This window comes from Pelmatolapia mariae, linkage group LG5, assembly GCF_036321145.2.
Source record: "Pelmatolapia mariae isolate MD_Pm_ZW linkage group LG5, Pm_UMD_F_2, whole genome shotgun sequence".
Lineage (NCBI taxonomy): Eukaryota > Metazoa > Chordata > Actinopteri > Cichliformes > Cichlidae > Pelmatolapia > Pelmatolapia mariae.
Genome location: NC_086231.1, coordinates 18,919,948 through 18,935,183, shown reverse-complemented (window position 1 = coordinate 18,935,183; position 15,236 = coordinate 18,919,948). Strand labels below are relative to the sequence as shown.

The following is a 15,236-nucleotide window of genomic DNA, read 5'->3' as shown; positions in this document are numbered from 1 at the left end:
CTGACACTAAAACCTCCGGATAGAGGTTGTTGATGCTTCTATGATTCAGTAAATCAGCCGTCCTACCCAGCAACTCTTACTAGTCTTGTTTGGAAAAGTGATACCTTCCATCCACCTGGCATTGTGCCTTGTTATGTGGCTTAAGGAGAAATACACCATCCGAATTAGATATGATGTCAGTGGATCAGTGTTTGGCAAAGGAGTTTGAATTATTGTCAATTTAAAACATCATGTTGGATTTATCCAGCAGAGCTCATGAGCTTGTTGGGCATAAGTTGAACTTAGGAGACACAGAACAGACGAGGCGTTCGTGGGAGACAAGGACTGATGTAGGTTTGCTGCAGAAGTGGACCTAATCCGGGTAAAACCGCTTAATTACAGTTAACAAAAGATGGGAACTGGAAACTGTTTTAGTACCAGATGAGTGTGTATTTTTTTATTTTTTTTTTTAGGTGTTGAAGGCATGTATCCTATCAATGAAATATTGTGTGGCTGGTTGTTTTTAAAGGGTTTTATTTGTGGTCAGAAATACTGTGATTTAGATGGGATAATGACTGAAATTTGTGTGGCACACTGACAGAGCCGTTCAGTGGTTGGTGTGGCGATTTCTTGGTGACTTCAATAACTATACTAATATCGATGCAGTGATTTTGGAGCAGAGTTCAAGCTTGATTTGAAAGATTTTAAAGTTATTTGGAGAAAAATGTTACAGTAACACACCATGCTTGGCTGTGTCAGTTGATATTTAAGCAATAAGAATGAAAAAGAGACATAAAAAACAAAGTGTAGGGAACTAAGACTCATACAATACCAAACTGTTCCCTGTGTGTAGTTAAATAAGACCTCTAACAATAACGTAGGCATGCAAAGAATCTCACATGGTGCCATATATTCAGGAACAAACAGGTGCACTGAGAGGAGGGGAGGAGGCAGCTGTCAGGATATATTAATGACAATGGTCCCTGAAGAGGAAACATATGCTGGATTGCTGCCTTGCCCCAGAGGACTTGACTAAATAATTTGGTGTTACAAAAAGCAGCAATGCACCACACCCCATCTTAAAAGGTTCATATCTAAAGACACTGTACCTTTGAACTCAGCATGTGTCTGCTGACATTTTAGAATAATGTTTTTCACTGCTGTGCAGGACAAATACATCAGCATTAGCGGCATGCTCAATGAGAGGAAGGCTGTGCAGGTACGATGCAGACAGTGGTGATGTGCTTCGTTACTTTTCGCATAAAATGTCTGAAGAAGTTTAGACATGACATGATATACAAAGTTAAAAGGCTATCTGATGCTTTGCTGCTCCTACAACCACAACTTGTGGGTTTACACTTGTGGATTAAAAAGAAAAAAAGTAAATATGTGTAATACAGAGATAATGAGAGCAGATCACCTCCATCTCACGCTATCACTAGCATCCTCCTCTGTCACACCAACCATCCGCGTGGTGTCCTTCATTACATTCATGAATCTCCTCTGTTGTTTTCCTCTTCCCCTATATTCAACATCCCCCATCTAATATATCCACTATTGCTCCTCTGCAAACCCAAACCATCTCAGCCTTACCTCTCTAACTTTGTCTCTAAACCGCTTGTTGCCCTTCTGTCACAAATCACCGGTCACACTCATCTCCACCCGCTCCATCCTGCCTGGACTCTCTTCTTGACCTCTCTTGTGCGATGCCTGACCCAAGGTATTTCATGCATTTTTTTCCTTACTTTTACTGACGAGACTCCAGTCTCAAAAACAAGACACAAAATATAATATAATATAATATAATATAATATAATATAATATAATATAATATAATATAATATAATATAATATAATATAATATAATATAATATAATATAATATAATATAATATAATATAATATATCCAATATAATAAAAACTATGAAGACACTCAGATTTGAAGGATTTTGTTTTTATTGTGGAACGTTTAAAGACAGCAGACTGGCCAAGTCAACAACATTTAATGAGAGCATTTCAACGAAAAATCATATTTTATGATTCTCATTTGAGTCTCTCATAGAAGTTGCAGCTTATTCTTCAGCTTCCTTTCCCTGAAACAGACAGAAAAAAAACACACACACACACATGATAAGTTCACTCAAACTGTGGAAGGAAAACTTTGTCCCTGTGAAGACGGAGAAAATATTCTGTCTTTAAAGAGACCTTTTTTGATCATTTCCAGTGCTGTGTTTTAGTTGTTCATTATTTAAGATAATACCCATTTATTTTATACACAGTTTATTATTTGTCTGAAACATAACCATTTTAGCTCCTTTCCCCCTGCCTTTAAGCTGGCTTTCTTCTGATTGGCTGCCCCTCACAAATAGAAGATTTGATGGGTGAGGTTTACAGTGACAGCTTAGGTATACCTGCTTTCTTTGACATCATGAAGATTTAAAAGCAAGACACAATCTCTGAAACTGAGTGTTTAGAGAGTGTGAGTATGTGTGTTTGTTTATATACACATTTGTCTGTGTGTTTCAGAAATTAACCCTCTCAGGCTCAAATTAAGTTTTAGTTACAGGAAAAATCTGATATTTGGGGAAAATTATCAAAAAAAACCCAAAACTCATAAAATATGTATGTGGGGTAATCAGGTTGTTAGTTTTTAACTGTTGCAAATCGGCAACGCCTGCCTCGAGAGGGTTAAGCAAAAATATCTTGACTAATAATTTCACTTGAGCCGTTTGAAATTGCATAATTAAGGACAAAATCAATTATGAATGCATGATTTTTATGTATTACTTACTTTTCCAATTTCACGACTCTTAGCCCTCAGCTTGTTGACCTGGGACTCAGCGATGTCAGCGCGCTCCTGAGCTTCCTCCAGCTCGTGCTGAACCTTCCTCAGCCTTGAAATGTGAGTATTGGCTTGCTCCTCCTACAATGAGATAAAACAATGGAGTTAACTGTCATAAAGACTGAAGATACAGAGAATAAATGACTGACTCATAAACAGCAAAGTATTTAATACTGTGAAACATTTTAACTTACAGCCTCCTCAGCCTGTCTCTTGTAGGCCTTCACTTTCAGCTGCAGCTTATCCACCAGATCTTGAAGCCTGGCAATATTCTTTTTGTCCTCCTCCGTCTGCAATTTACATAAAGTCACAGCAAATGTAATCATATGGACTTTCCCGGGATACCAGCATCAACAAAATAAAATAAAACACCTTCCTACCTGATAGGTAAGCTCTTTCACTCTTCTCTCATACTTGCGAACACCTTTGACAGCTTCAGCTCCTCGTCTTTGCTCAGATTCAACTTCAGATTCAAGCTCGCGTACCTAAAATATGAACAATGTATGACAATGATGGGAATTCAAAAATAAATACTGTGAAAAAAAAGTTGAGGTCGTGCTGGTGAAAAATGGTCTTTACCCTAGCCTCCAGTTTCTGGAGCTGCTTCTTGCCGCCTTTCATGGCCAGGTTCTCAGCTTCATCAAGGCGGTGCTGCAGGTCCTTCACTGTCACCTCCAGGTTCTTCTTCATCCTCTCCAAATGAGCACTGGTGTCCTGCTCCTTCTTCAGCTCTTCTGCCATCATGGCAGCCTGAAATTTCATGTCATTTGTATTGTTGTAACTGTCAGGCTAATATAGTTGCCAGAGAATGAGTTACTGTGTAGACATTCATCAGGGTGGCTCACATCAGTGATGGCCTTCTTGGCCTTTTCTTCAGCATTTCTGGCCTCCTGGACAGCATCTTCCACTTCACCTTGGATCTGAATGAAATCAGCCTCCAGCTTCTTCTTGGTGTTGATAAGGCTGGTGTTCTAAAAGAAAATACAGGATAATGAATCACATATTCGGACTTTCACCTGTCAAATTGTAAACATATGAAGTTTTTGAATTGTAACTAACCTGAGAGTGCAGCAGTCCCACGCGCTCGCTGGCATCAACCAGCTCCTGTTCAGCAATCTTGCGGCCTCTCTCTGTTTGCTCCAGTGCAGCTCTCAGCTCCTCGATTTCAGCCTGCATCAGGTTGTTTCTGCGCTCCACCATTGCAACCTGCTCCTTCATGTCTTCCTGGCTTCTAATGGCTTCATCAAGATGGAGCTGGGCATCCTGAAATGTGTAATGTTAAGAGGTATTAGTACCGACTTTAAGCTACTTTTCAGATACTTTTAGAAACTTCGGGCAAATCCTTCAGTGGACCCACCTTCAGCTGTCCCTGCACATTCCTCAGCTGTTTCTGGGCTTCAGCTGCCTGGCGGTTGGCATGACTCAGCTGAATCTCCATCTCATTCAGGTCTCCCTCCATCTTCTTCTTGATTCTCAGGGCGTCATTCCTGCTCCTGACCTCAGCATCCAGAGTGCTTTGCATGGACTCGATCACTCTCTGGCTGTTCCTCTTGATCTGTTCAATCTCCTCGTCCTTCTCTGCAATCTTCCTGTCAACTTCACTCTTGACTTGGGTGAGCTCAAGCTGAACACGGAGAATCTTGGATTCCTCGTGCTCCAGAGTAGCCTTTGAAAAAGCGTGAACCACATTAACTACAGCACACAACCGTTTCTTTAGTAAAAATATACAAACTGAGTGTTTGTACAGTTTGTACTGAGTGTACAAACTGGTGAATAAAAAAGAAAAAATAGCTCAGACATAGCGCATCTAATACTTTTCAAGGATAAATCTCACACAGATATGCTTCAAATTGTTTGAGCAGAGCATGCACTTCTTTTGCACAGAAGCCAAACTTAGCTCAGGAATCGTAGATTCAGTTTTACCTCGGCCTCTTCCAAAGCTGTCTGGATTTCTGACTTCTCACTTTCCACTGTCTTCTTTCCCTTCTCAAGCTCATGGATGGTTTTACCGGTCTCGCCAAGTTGTTCACTCAGGTCTGATATCTCCTCTGTTCAAGCAGATTTTCATTACATGAGCATACTGGTCGATTTCAACATTCAAAATTCTTCTCAAGTGTATTTTATTGACAGAGTGCTTGGTGAAAACTGGATTAATGGTCTTACGTTGCAGGTTCTTGTTCTCTCTCTTCAGGGTCTCCAGGTGATCAAGAGCTTCCTCGTATGAGTTTTTCATCTTGAACAGCTCAGTGCTGAGAGAACGAGCCTCCTTCTGAGCTCCCTCCAGCTCTGCCTGGCTTTCCTCATACTTCTGCTTCCACTCTGCAAGAACCTGAAGATACAGCAAACTATTTAGTTTCTCTTTCTTTTAAACTCTCATCATATTCATATACAAAGAAAAATACCGTACCTTGTCAAAGTTTCTCTGCTTCTTGTCAAGGTTAGCAGCCAGAGCATTAGCTCTCTCCACGTCGATCATCAGGTCCTCCACTTCACCCTGCAGTCTCTGTTTGGTCTTTTCCAGAGAGGCACATTTTGCATTCACAGCTTCGATGGACTCCTCAGCATCCTGGAGACGCTGGGCGAGCTTTTTCCTGTTAAGAACATTCAATTTTCAGACTTGCTGTATATTAATCACGACACAAGAAAAAATATAAGGCTGGAGACTTACTTTGCCTCCTCCAGCTCCTCAGTGCGCTGAATAGCATCAGTTTCATATTTGGTCCTCCACTGAGCCACCTCGCTGTTTGCCTTGGACATTGAACGCTGCAGCTCAGCTTTGGCCTCCTGCTCCTCCTCATACTGCTCTCTGAGGAGGTCGCAGTCGTGACGAGCTGACTGGACAGCATGAGCCAGGGCGTTCTTGGCCTATAATCCAAACAAAAACCAGATAATTATTTGACAGAAAACATTTTTTCGCCTTTTCCTCTCCACTATCCCACAGTTTTTAAATTCTGTTACCTTGACTTCCTCCTCTATGTGCCTCTTAAGCTCCTCAATTTGCTGAGTGTAGGCCAGTTTGCCTCTAGTCAGCTGAGACACAAGAGCTTCTTTCTCCTCGATCTGCCGTGAATATTCACCTAAGCAACGATTTATTAGTTATTAGCATACTCAACAGCATCAAGAGGAAGAAATAAGCATACAATGATGCACCATAAATTTTCCACTGTTGCAACTGAAGAAGAACAACATTAAAAACCTTAATGAACCCTAAACTTGTGAATAGCATCCCTAATGAGGTTAGAAATATCCACATCACTACATTTTTAACTTGTAAAAATGTATGTGAATTTCCATTGTTACAGATCTCGCTGCTGTTTGCATTTTGCCTCAGTACCACTATCACAACCCACCAGGTGAAGTGGTTACATCATGAATCTCGGCTCCTTTGTCAGTCATTTCATTTTTTTAAGGTAATACAAAACATGATTTTCATATGAAGTGAGTTTCGTACCATTTTCAGTCTGAAGTCGTGCTTTTTGTGCACCGATATCATTCAGCTGACGAACATTTTCATCGTTCTTTGACTTGAGCTCATTTAGCTGATCTTCCAATGTCCTGCACATCTTCTCAAGGTTTGCCTGATGAAATAAAGCATGTATTAGTAAAAGAAATAAATACATATATAAATAATAAAATTACAGTTTATTTTCCACTTTTGCAAGTTTAGCGCTCTGATTACCTTGGCTTTGGCAATACCCTCCATGTTGCTTGCAAGGTCATCAATCTCCATCTTGTACTCGCTTTTCTCTTTCTCCAGCTTCTGTTTGACTCTCTGCAGGTTATCAATCTGCTCTCCTAGCTCGGCCACGCTGTCAGCCTGCTTCTTGCGGAGAGCTGCGGCGGTGGCTTCGTGCTGCAGGGTGGCCTCTTCGAGATCACGCCGCAGCTTCTGAAACTCGGCCTCGCGCTTCTTGTTCATCTCAATCTGAGCTGCAGTTGCTCCGCCAGCTTCCTCGAGTCTCTCACTGATCTCCTCCAGCTCTCTGGACAGATCAGACCTCTGCTTCTCCACCTTGGCCCGAGCAGCGCGTTCAGCCTCAATCTCCTCCTCAAGCTCCTCAATACGAGCCTAAAACACAAAAAAGTTTAAGCTAAGTTGAACATTTCTGAAGATTCTTTGCTATAGTAAATACTTCTAATTATACCTGAAGTTCCTTTATCTTCTTCTGTAACTGCAGTCCCAGAGATTGCTCATCCTCGATCTTACTCAGGAGCTGGCTAATCTCAAAGTCCTTCCTAAAGGGGAAAAAATGATAATGGCACATTATAGTTGTGTTTACCAGAGAATATTTTAGTGCAAATAAATATATAATAATCATTTTGCTTACTTCTTTATTTTCTCATCAGATTGCTGCTTATCGTTCTCCAGATCCATGATGGTTTCTTGGGCCAGTTTAAGATCACCTTCAAGCTTTCTTTTAGCCCGCTCAAGGTCCATGCGAAGCTTTTTTTCTTGCTCCAGGGAACCTTCAAGCTACCAAAGACATAGACATTTCATGGATTTAGAAAGTGTATTAGTGGACTGTTGGTTTTCAGATGAGTTTTAAAAATACTCACATCGTCCACTTGCTGCTCCAGCTTGGTCTTGGCCTTCGTCAGACTGTTAACTTTGTCTTCCTCTGCCTGCAGGTCATCGAGGGTCTGCTGATGGGCCTCTTGGAGGGCTTTCTTTTCTTTGCTCAGCTTGGCAATGGACTCATCTTGAGCAGCCAGTTCCTCCGTGAGGTTTTTGACCTACAGAAGTTGACATGAATATAAACTTACAAATGATTTTCTCAACACTTAAGCAAAACAATACATTGTTAAAAGAGGGAGTATAACCTTGTTCTCAGTGGCATGTTTCTCCTTTTCCACTTTGGCCAGGGTCAGCTCCAAGTCATCAATATCCTTCTTCAGCTCAGAGCACTCGTCCTCCAGCTTCCTCTTCTTTGCAGTCAGCTCAGCGTTCATTTCCTCCTCATCCTCCAGTCTCTCAGCTGTCTCTTTGAGTTTGGCCTCGAGCTGGATTTTTGCTTTAATGAGCCCCTCACACCTTTCCTCTGCATCAGCGAGGTTTTCACCTTCCTAAAAGGCAACACAAGTTTGTTAATCAAATTAATTATTTGATAATCTGTAGACATTGTGCATGCAAGGTAGCGACTGAACTCACAGACTGCACTTGTAACAGTAAGTCATTCTTCTCCTGCAGCAGAGAAACCATCTTTTCCTCCAGCTCTTTCTTCTTAGCCAGAGCCTTTGCCAGATCCTCTTTGGTCTTTTCAAAGGTCTCTTTCATTGCGGCCATCTCTTTCTCTGTCTCTGCACTCTTCAGCAGAGGCTTAATCTTGAAGTACAGCTTCATCCACGGCCAGGTTTTGACATTCATGAATGAACGGATGTTGTACTGGATGGAGAAAATAGCATCTCTGATAAAAGAAAGAAAGGACGAGTTATAAAATGTTTGTTTTACAAATTAAATTGCAGGTGTCACAAATGTCTGTCACAGCGTCAGCAACAGACAGCTTACCTCCTCTCCATCATCTTGACAAACTCGCGCCTCATGAGGAAACCTCTGCAGAGAGCCTGAGTCATTGTGACCAGCTCAGCCAGCTTCTCGTCTCTCATCTCCTCCAGAGTTCCCAGCAGACCGGCTTTGAAGAACACCTGAAAGTTAGTAATACAAATTATTTTTAATTTGTTAACTATTCTCCACATTTCTTCAGCATAAACAGCATTTTCCAGGGTAATGTTTCTTTCTCTACCTTGGTGTGACCAAACTTGTACTGAGAGTGGTCCACATTGATGGATCCCAGAAGCTTCTCTGAGGCCTTCTTGTTGTCAATGAACTGTCCCTCAGGGATGACGCTAGCATTCAATACCTTGTATCTAAAGTAAAGAGTTCAGTCACCTAGTCAGATGCAGTGGCTTTAAGATAATAATAAAAGTAATAATAATAAAAAAAAACGTTTCATTGTCAGTGAAGATGCTAGCAGTGTTACCTCTGCTTGAAGTCACCGTAGAGGATTCTGCTGGGAAAACCTTTCCTGCAGATCCTGATCCCCTCCAGCACACCGTTACACCTCAGCTGGTGGATGACCAGGAAGTTCTCCATGAGACCTGTAATATGTCGTTAAATAAACACATTATGACAAGAGTGACAGACTGAAAATGTGAAGCAGTGAAAGCACATCACAGGTTTGATTTCTTTCAGCCATGTACCTGGCGTCTTTGACTCATTGGGAATCAAGCAGCGCACAAAGTGAGGATGAGTGCTCCTCAGGTTGGTCATCAGCTTGCCCAGATTCTCCTGAAGCATTAAAACAGCATCAAGTTAACAAAATAAATGACAAGTATCTCTAGTAAGTGAATCTTTCACATCTTACCCTGAACAATGCAGACACCGTCTGGAAGGAGCCACCCTTCTTTTTGCCACCTTTCTTGCCACCACCACCCTCAGCTGTCAGTGGGACAGTTACAGTGAAATGATTAAAGCAAGAAATGGCAATGCATTTTTAATATCTAATAAACTGTGGAGAGATTACAATTGATACCTTCTGAAGCGGCATGAGATGCATATAGGAAAGCCAACAGCTTTGTTGAAGACTTCTGGTAGAGCTGTACCACAGAGTCGTTCAGGGGGTCTTTGTTCTTCTCCAGCCAGCCAACGACATTGTAGTCAACAGTACCAGCATAGTGCACCAGGGAGAAGTGGGCCTCAGCTTTGCCTTTGGCAGGCTTTGGTTTCTGGAAGGGGGCACTTTTGCCAACATGCTGGTCATAGAGTTTGCTCTTGAAGGTCATGTCTGTTGCCTTGGGGACAATGCACTCCTCTTCAAGGATGGAGAAGATACCCATCGGCTGCCATGATGAAACATAAAGCAAATTATTTCAAGGCTTCAGACTGATTTTTGTTTTTATCAACACACAGTACAGAGTTCATGTGGTAAAAAAACAAAACAAAGTGTCTTCACCTTCTCAATAAGCTCAATGCAGGCAGCCAAGTCCATGCCAAAGTCAATGAACTCCCATTCAATGCCCTCTTTCTTGTACTCTTCTTGCTCCAGGACAAACATGTGATGGTTGAAAAACTGTTGCAGTTTTTCATTGGTGAAGTTGATGCACAGCTGTTCCAGGCTGTTGAACTGAAAAGGGAAAAAAATCCTTATTATATCAAACCCAATAACTCATCATTAAAATCTGTCCAAAGCAAAGCTTCTTGCAAGAAATGTATCAATAACAAACGTATAAAATGGTGATATTTCCGGCTCACTTACATCAAAGATTTCAAATCCAGCGATGTCGAGCACACCGATGAAGAACTGTCTCGGCTGCTTTGTGTCCAACATCTCGTTGATTCTGACAACCATCCACAAGAACATTTTCTCATACACGGACTTGCAGAGCGCCGAGACGGCGTTGTTGACCTGATTTTACAGATAGACAACAAAGACAAAGGATGAGAGAATGTCACACAAATAAACCGTTTCAGTGGTAAAAACGGGATGGATTAGGATATTTCACCTGCGGGACAGTCTGACCCTTGGTCACAAACTCGTTTCCAACTTTGACTCTTGGGTAGCACAGTGCCTTAAGCAAGTCAGATGAGTTCAGGCCCATAAGGTAGGCGATTTTATCCGCGACTGAGAGTAGAGAGAAAGACAGTAGGACAATTAGCAATAGTGTTTTTAGTTTGTTTCATACTTAAAGTTTTTTTTTTTTTTGTAAGTGGTGCTGTCACTAAGCAAAAGAAAGGTCCAACATACCCTCGGTGCCATCTGGCTCAGCCTGCTCCTCTCGCTGCTTCTGCTTGAACTTCATGTTTCCGTGTTGCATCACAGCTCCGGTCAGTTTATACATGCTAATTTTCTCCTCTGCACTGAAGCCCAGGATGTCAATGGCAGTCTAGGTATATTAAAATAAATAAGTCATTCACACAAAGCTCTTTCATTTAATACAGTCCTAAATGTTTTTTTATAGTGACCTATATTTAATCATTTTCTTACATCAGTAGCGATGAATTCTTCAATGTCATTGATACTCTTGACAGTGATTTCACCCTGACTGATCATGGGATAGTCGTATGGGTTTGTGGTGATCAGGAGAGCCTCTAAAGAAAACAAAAAAATACATGTCAATATAATACACTATACAATACAGAGAAACAACACATATATGTTATATATTGTTGTTTACAAGCTATGGAAAAACTGAGATATTTTCATTATTATTCTCTAACCGATGAGCTCGGGTTTGTGGCCTGTTGTGAGCTGATAGAAGATATGGTAGCTCCTCTCAGCAGAGAGCTGGAACGTCACGCGAGACTTCTCCAGCAGATCTGTAAAACAAGGAAAATCAGGATGAGGATAAGAAAGTCCATAGGCTAACAGGACAGAGACGAAGGATGTGCTTGATCATTTGTAGCCTCACATGTTTCAATGTCTGCTGAGGCCAATTTCCCAGTTGTGCCAAAATGGATTCTGATGAATTTACCCTTTTAAAAAGAAAAGACTGGATTAGTATGATGATTTTTTAAAAATTATTTAGAAAGGCTTAATTAATAGACACTTACAAAACGGGATGAGTTGTCATTCCTCACTGTTTTGGCATTACCATAAGCCTCCAGCAGTGGATTAGCTGCAATGATTTGATCCTCAAGGGACCCCTGAAAGTTTAAAATGACACATGTTTGTATTTTGTGTATTTCTTTATTTTCATATACATAATTTAAAACACATTGCATGACTTACCTGCATTTTTCCAGGGACTTGCTCGGCTTTCTTTCCTCCAGCCACTGCGATTGTCGCAAAGTACTGGATGACACGCTTAGTGTTGACAGTCTTTCCTGCACCAGATTCTCCACTGTAGTCACAAAAACACCTCATTAGCAAGAAAACCCCCTTGCACTGGGTAATCGTGTGCACACGCACGCACAAACAGTTGCTGAATTCTTTTAAAAAAGAAACTTACGTGATAAGGATGGACTGATTCTCACGGTCTGTGGAGAAACAGTAACAAAGATATTGGCCATCATTTATATTAACAGTAATGCGGTGACCGACTATCAGAGCTTAATGTGTATATGTAAGTTATTTTATCTTTACTACTGTTCCACAAGGTAAGTTCAAAACTTATAAATTGTTCCTCTCTTGTTATATGACCCTGGTATCACATGCAAAGTGCTGCGACACATGCTTCATACCTTGGAGCATGAACTGATAGGCGTTATCAGAGATGGAGAAGATGTGGGGTGGAGCCTCAACTCTCTTCTTGCCCCTGTATCCTGCCACAACCATTGAATCATACACTGGGAGCCACTTGTAGGGGTTCACAGTGACGCAGAACAGCCCAGAGTAGGTCTGTGGAGTCAGAGAGGATCATTTATGATGCAGATCTTCCTTTTGTCATGAGCACGAGTATCAGCTATGGAGTTCTGATCAAGACAAACTCACGTAGATCATCCAGGCTGCATAGCGCTCTTTGAGGTTATACAGCACAGTAGGCTCACTGAGGTGGGTCATCATGGCCATGTCCTCAATCTTATCGAACTTTGGAGGGTTCATGGGGAAGACTTCCTCTTCTTTCACAGTGATAGTCTAACGCACAGACAGAAAAAAACATCAGTGGCACAGATATCAGTGGGCAAGTGGGCCAAACTTATTAAACAAGCAAAGACAATCAGTTTATCTATTCCCTTAGAGGTCAGAAAAACAACAGGTGCACATAATTAATTTCCTGTTATTCTGTTTTATTTTAGCTGCTTAGTTATTTTTTGTAATATGCATACAATCCTGAGGCCTTCATTCAGTGCCGAATGAGACCACACCAGCATCAGTGCAGCTGTTGCACTCAGATATTTGAACTCACCCACTCAATCAAGTAGTCTGGCTCATGTAGCTCGGCTCTAGAACATTTACACTACAGTAACAATAAAAAAGGTTTTGTAGAGTCAAGGCACTCTCACCTTCCCGCACAGAGTCTCCACGGTGGCTTTGCCGCCCTCTCTCTTAGTAAGTTTCCCCTTGAGGTACATTTCATTGGGCTCAGTCACAAAGTATGCTGTTTTAGCATCAAATGGAGTGTTCTGGGCTTCAATGCGCTCTCTTTCTGGCTTGCGGAGGTAAACGGCCGCCTTGCCAAAACACTCCATCTCTGCGTCCCCACTCATGATGACTCTTTACTGCAAGTAAGTAAAACAAGACAACAGTCATTATTTCTTCTCGCTCATGATGGCAACACAGTACTGCACGAGGAAAAAGAATCCTGAAGCTGTTGTGGATGTCAAATGAAGTGACAGTTGGACTGTGTTTAAAATACTTTGTAACAAACACGCCAATCTGTGTGTAACCCACGACTGCCTATATCTGCTCCAAAATCTTAAAATATTAAGAGGTAAAAGGCACTAGACATTAAACAAAACTAACAATTTCTCATCTTTATTCAATGATTCAAACATGTTAATAAAGTGAGAAGACTCAACATGAACTCTGTTAATTGATTTGTAAGCCATCCCACAAAATGCTATATGAACAGCTGGATGTTCAAGCATCAGTCTCATTTACAGCATATTAACAATGCTATTAATTAAAAGTGTCTTTTGATAAACATGGAAAGCAATTACCTTTTCCCCTCCCTTCAGAAAAAAAACAGCTGTTGATGGTCCTGTGAGGGTCCTGATGAAGAAAAAGAAAAGATAAATTGTTCAAATGAACAAGTGTAATTAAACTAATAAAATAAATAAAAAGGCACTTGGTCTGCAGTAAAGTCCTGGCATTAGCACAGCGGTCCTGTCTCTGGCAGTAAATGATCATGCCCTGCATTGTTCATTAAGCTGCTGGCTCTCCTCCTGCTAATAAAAGACTGTAACTCACTCACCTTGACTGGAGGCTTGGCAGTCCTTGTGGGTGTCCAGCCTTCCTTCTTATATAGGGAGATCAGTGTTCACTCAGCAGAAATGGCCTCCTTTATTTGGTCAGGTTGTTTTGTGCTATTTCCTCGAGTATTTTTGCCTCCGCTCTGTCCCCTGCCGTCTTTCGTCACTGATCAACAGGCTCTTTCACAGATTTAGCCTTTCACTTTTTAGTTGTCACATATTCTGAATGACTTGTTTACAGAGGCATGTTTCAGGCAATGATAACAATTTTAATCGGGAAATAATATCAAGAGTGAATGACACATTATAGTAAATATAATTGTATTTATATATGTAAATATAATTATAATTATGTAATTATAAATATAGTAAAAGTCTAAATAAAAGTAAATAAATTAACCTCACTGGTGTCATTAGATAAGTGTGGCTTTGCTTTCTATTGTCATTAATTAAAATACTACTCGGTATAATTTATATATTTAAAATAGGAATCAATAGATCCTAAGGCACTGACGTATGTGACAAAGAGCACAGAACACATTTGTCCTGTTGTAAAGTATTTCACTGCTGCAGTAAAGATGCCACACAAAGCACCGCTGTCAAACAGGAGGAAGCCTTAAAAAGTGTATAAATAGATGAAGACACTGGCAATGCAACATTTTTGAACTTTGTCTAAATATTGTTCTGGTGATCGGTTACTGAAGTTCAGACATTGTGTTGGTCTTTACAATAATCTCTTTAATGCACCCTGGCACTGCAGAGGATCTGAGTTTAGCCGTGGAGAAGCTCTCATATGTCCCTGGGATTCTGTTGCAGAAGCCTTGCAAGTCTTTCCTGTGACAAAGGAGCACAATTGGGCCTAACAGCTGCTAATCTAAGAACTTGTGAAAATGATGATACCTCATGATAGCAGAAACATGCACTGGGGTCTGGGGTTTTATGAAATCCCACACTTAATTAAATTTACTCGGTAGCGAGAATGGACAATAGAAAGCAGAACAATATTCATATTTATAGCACTTTAATTTCCTCTGTCCCAGAAATGCTGAATGTATCCGGTAAACACATGTCGAGCAAATGTTGCTTTGAAGTTTGATCAATACAAATGCCAATCATGGAATACATCATGCGCTATAATCAGAATTTACCTTCAAAACAAACCTCTGTGAGCAGTTTCATGCCTCGAAAAGTTCACTAATACTCTCTGCATGATAATGCTGCTGGCCAGAGTATCTCATTATCCCATTATAACAAGCTAAGGGTGAATATCTTGGCGAAGGAGCTCAGTTAATTTGATGAAATTACACTTTAACGCCCCACATATAGTGTTCATAAGCAGTATTTAATATTGAACAAATGGGTTATGACAGACATTGTGTACTTAGACATATATATATGATTTTAATTAACTATATATACATTTATCAAGAAATTCAGCTACTGTTTGCACATGCTTGTGGATGGATAATAAATGAGAAAAGAATGCTTAGATATGCTGACAAATAAAAAGGTAATTATATCTGCTCACAACTTTATTATTGTGTGCTATGAAAGCTTTATCACAAG

At 40.7% G+C, this 15,236-nt stretch overlaps 1 protein-coding gene across 5 annotated transcripts; it reads right to left on the bottom strand.

Moving 5' to 3' along the window:
• Positions 1-2,051: 2,051 nt before the first annotated feature.
• Positions 2,052-12,965, bottom strand: LOC134627689 (myosin heavy chain, fast skeletal muscle-like). 5 transcript variants are annotated; one of them, XM_063474013.1, is made up of 39 exons: positions 12,762-12,965; positions 12,250-12,393; positions 12,000-12,156; positions 11,768-11,795; positions 11,548-11,659; positions 11,370-11,462; positions 11,228-11,291; positions 11,037-11,135; positions 10,804-10,907; positions 10,564-10,702; positions 10,322-10,440; positions 10,075-10,224; positions 9,772-9,942; positions 9,352-9,658; positions 9,184-9,257; positions 9,020-9,107; positions 8,800-8,917; positions 8,563-8,686; positions 8,328-8,464; positions 7,971-8,226; positions 7,643-7,885; positions 7,379-7,555; positions 7,150-7,295; positions 6,967-7,057; positions 6,501-6,890; positions 6,273-6,399; positions 5,780-5,898; positions 5,490-5,686; positions 5,229-5,412; positions 4,985-5,150; positions 4,745-4,869; positions 4,179-4,487; positions 3,881-4,084; positions 3,667-3,792; positions 3,401-3,571; positions 3,202-3,306; positions 3,016-3,111; positions 2,771-2,902; positions 2,052-2,072 (listed from the first exon to the last, which is right to left on the bottom strand). In XM_063474013.1, exons 1-39 carry the CDS (start codon positions 12,963-12,965, stop codon positions 2,052-2,054), a joined length of 5,817 nt encoding a protein of 1,938 aa, XP_063330083.1. The 5 variants fall into 5 exon arrangements, with proteins under 5 accessions (XP_063330083.1, XP_063330081.1, XP_063330080.1 ...); XM_063474011.1 differs by lacking the exon at positions 2,052-2,072 and having other exon boundaries at positions 2,756-2,902; positions 9,184-9,263; positions 9,367-9,658; positions 12,756-12,965; XM_063474010.1 differs by lacking the exon at positions 2,052-2,072 and having other exon boundaries at positions 2,756-2,902; positions 9,343-9,658.
• Between the last annotated feature and the right edge of the window lie 2,271 nt (positions 12,966-15,236).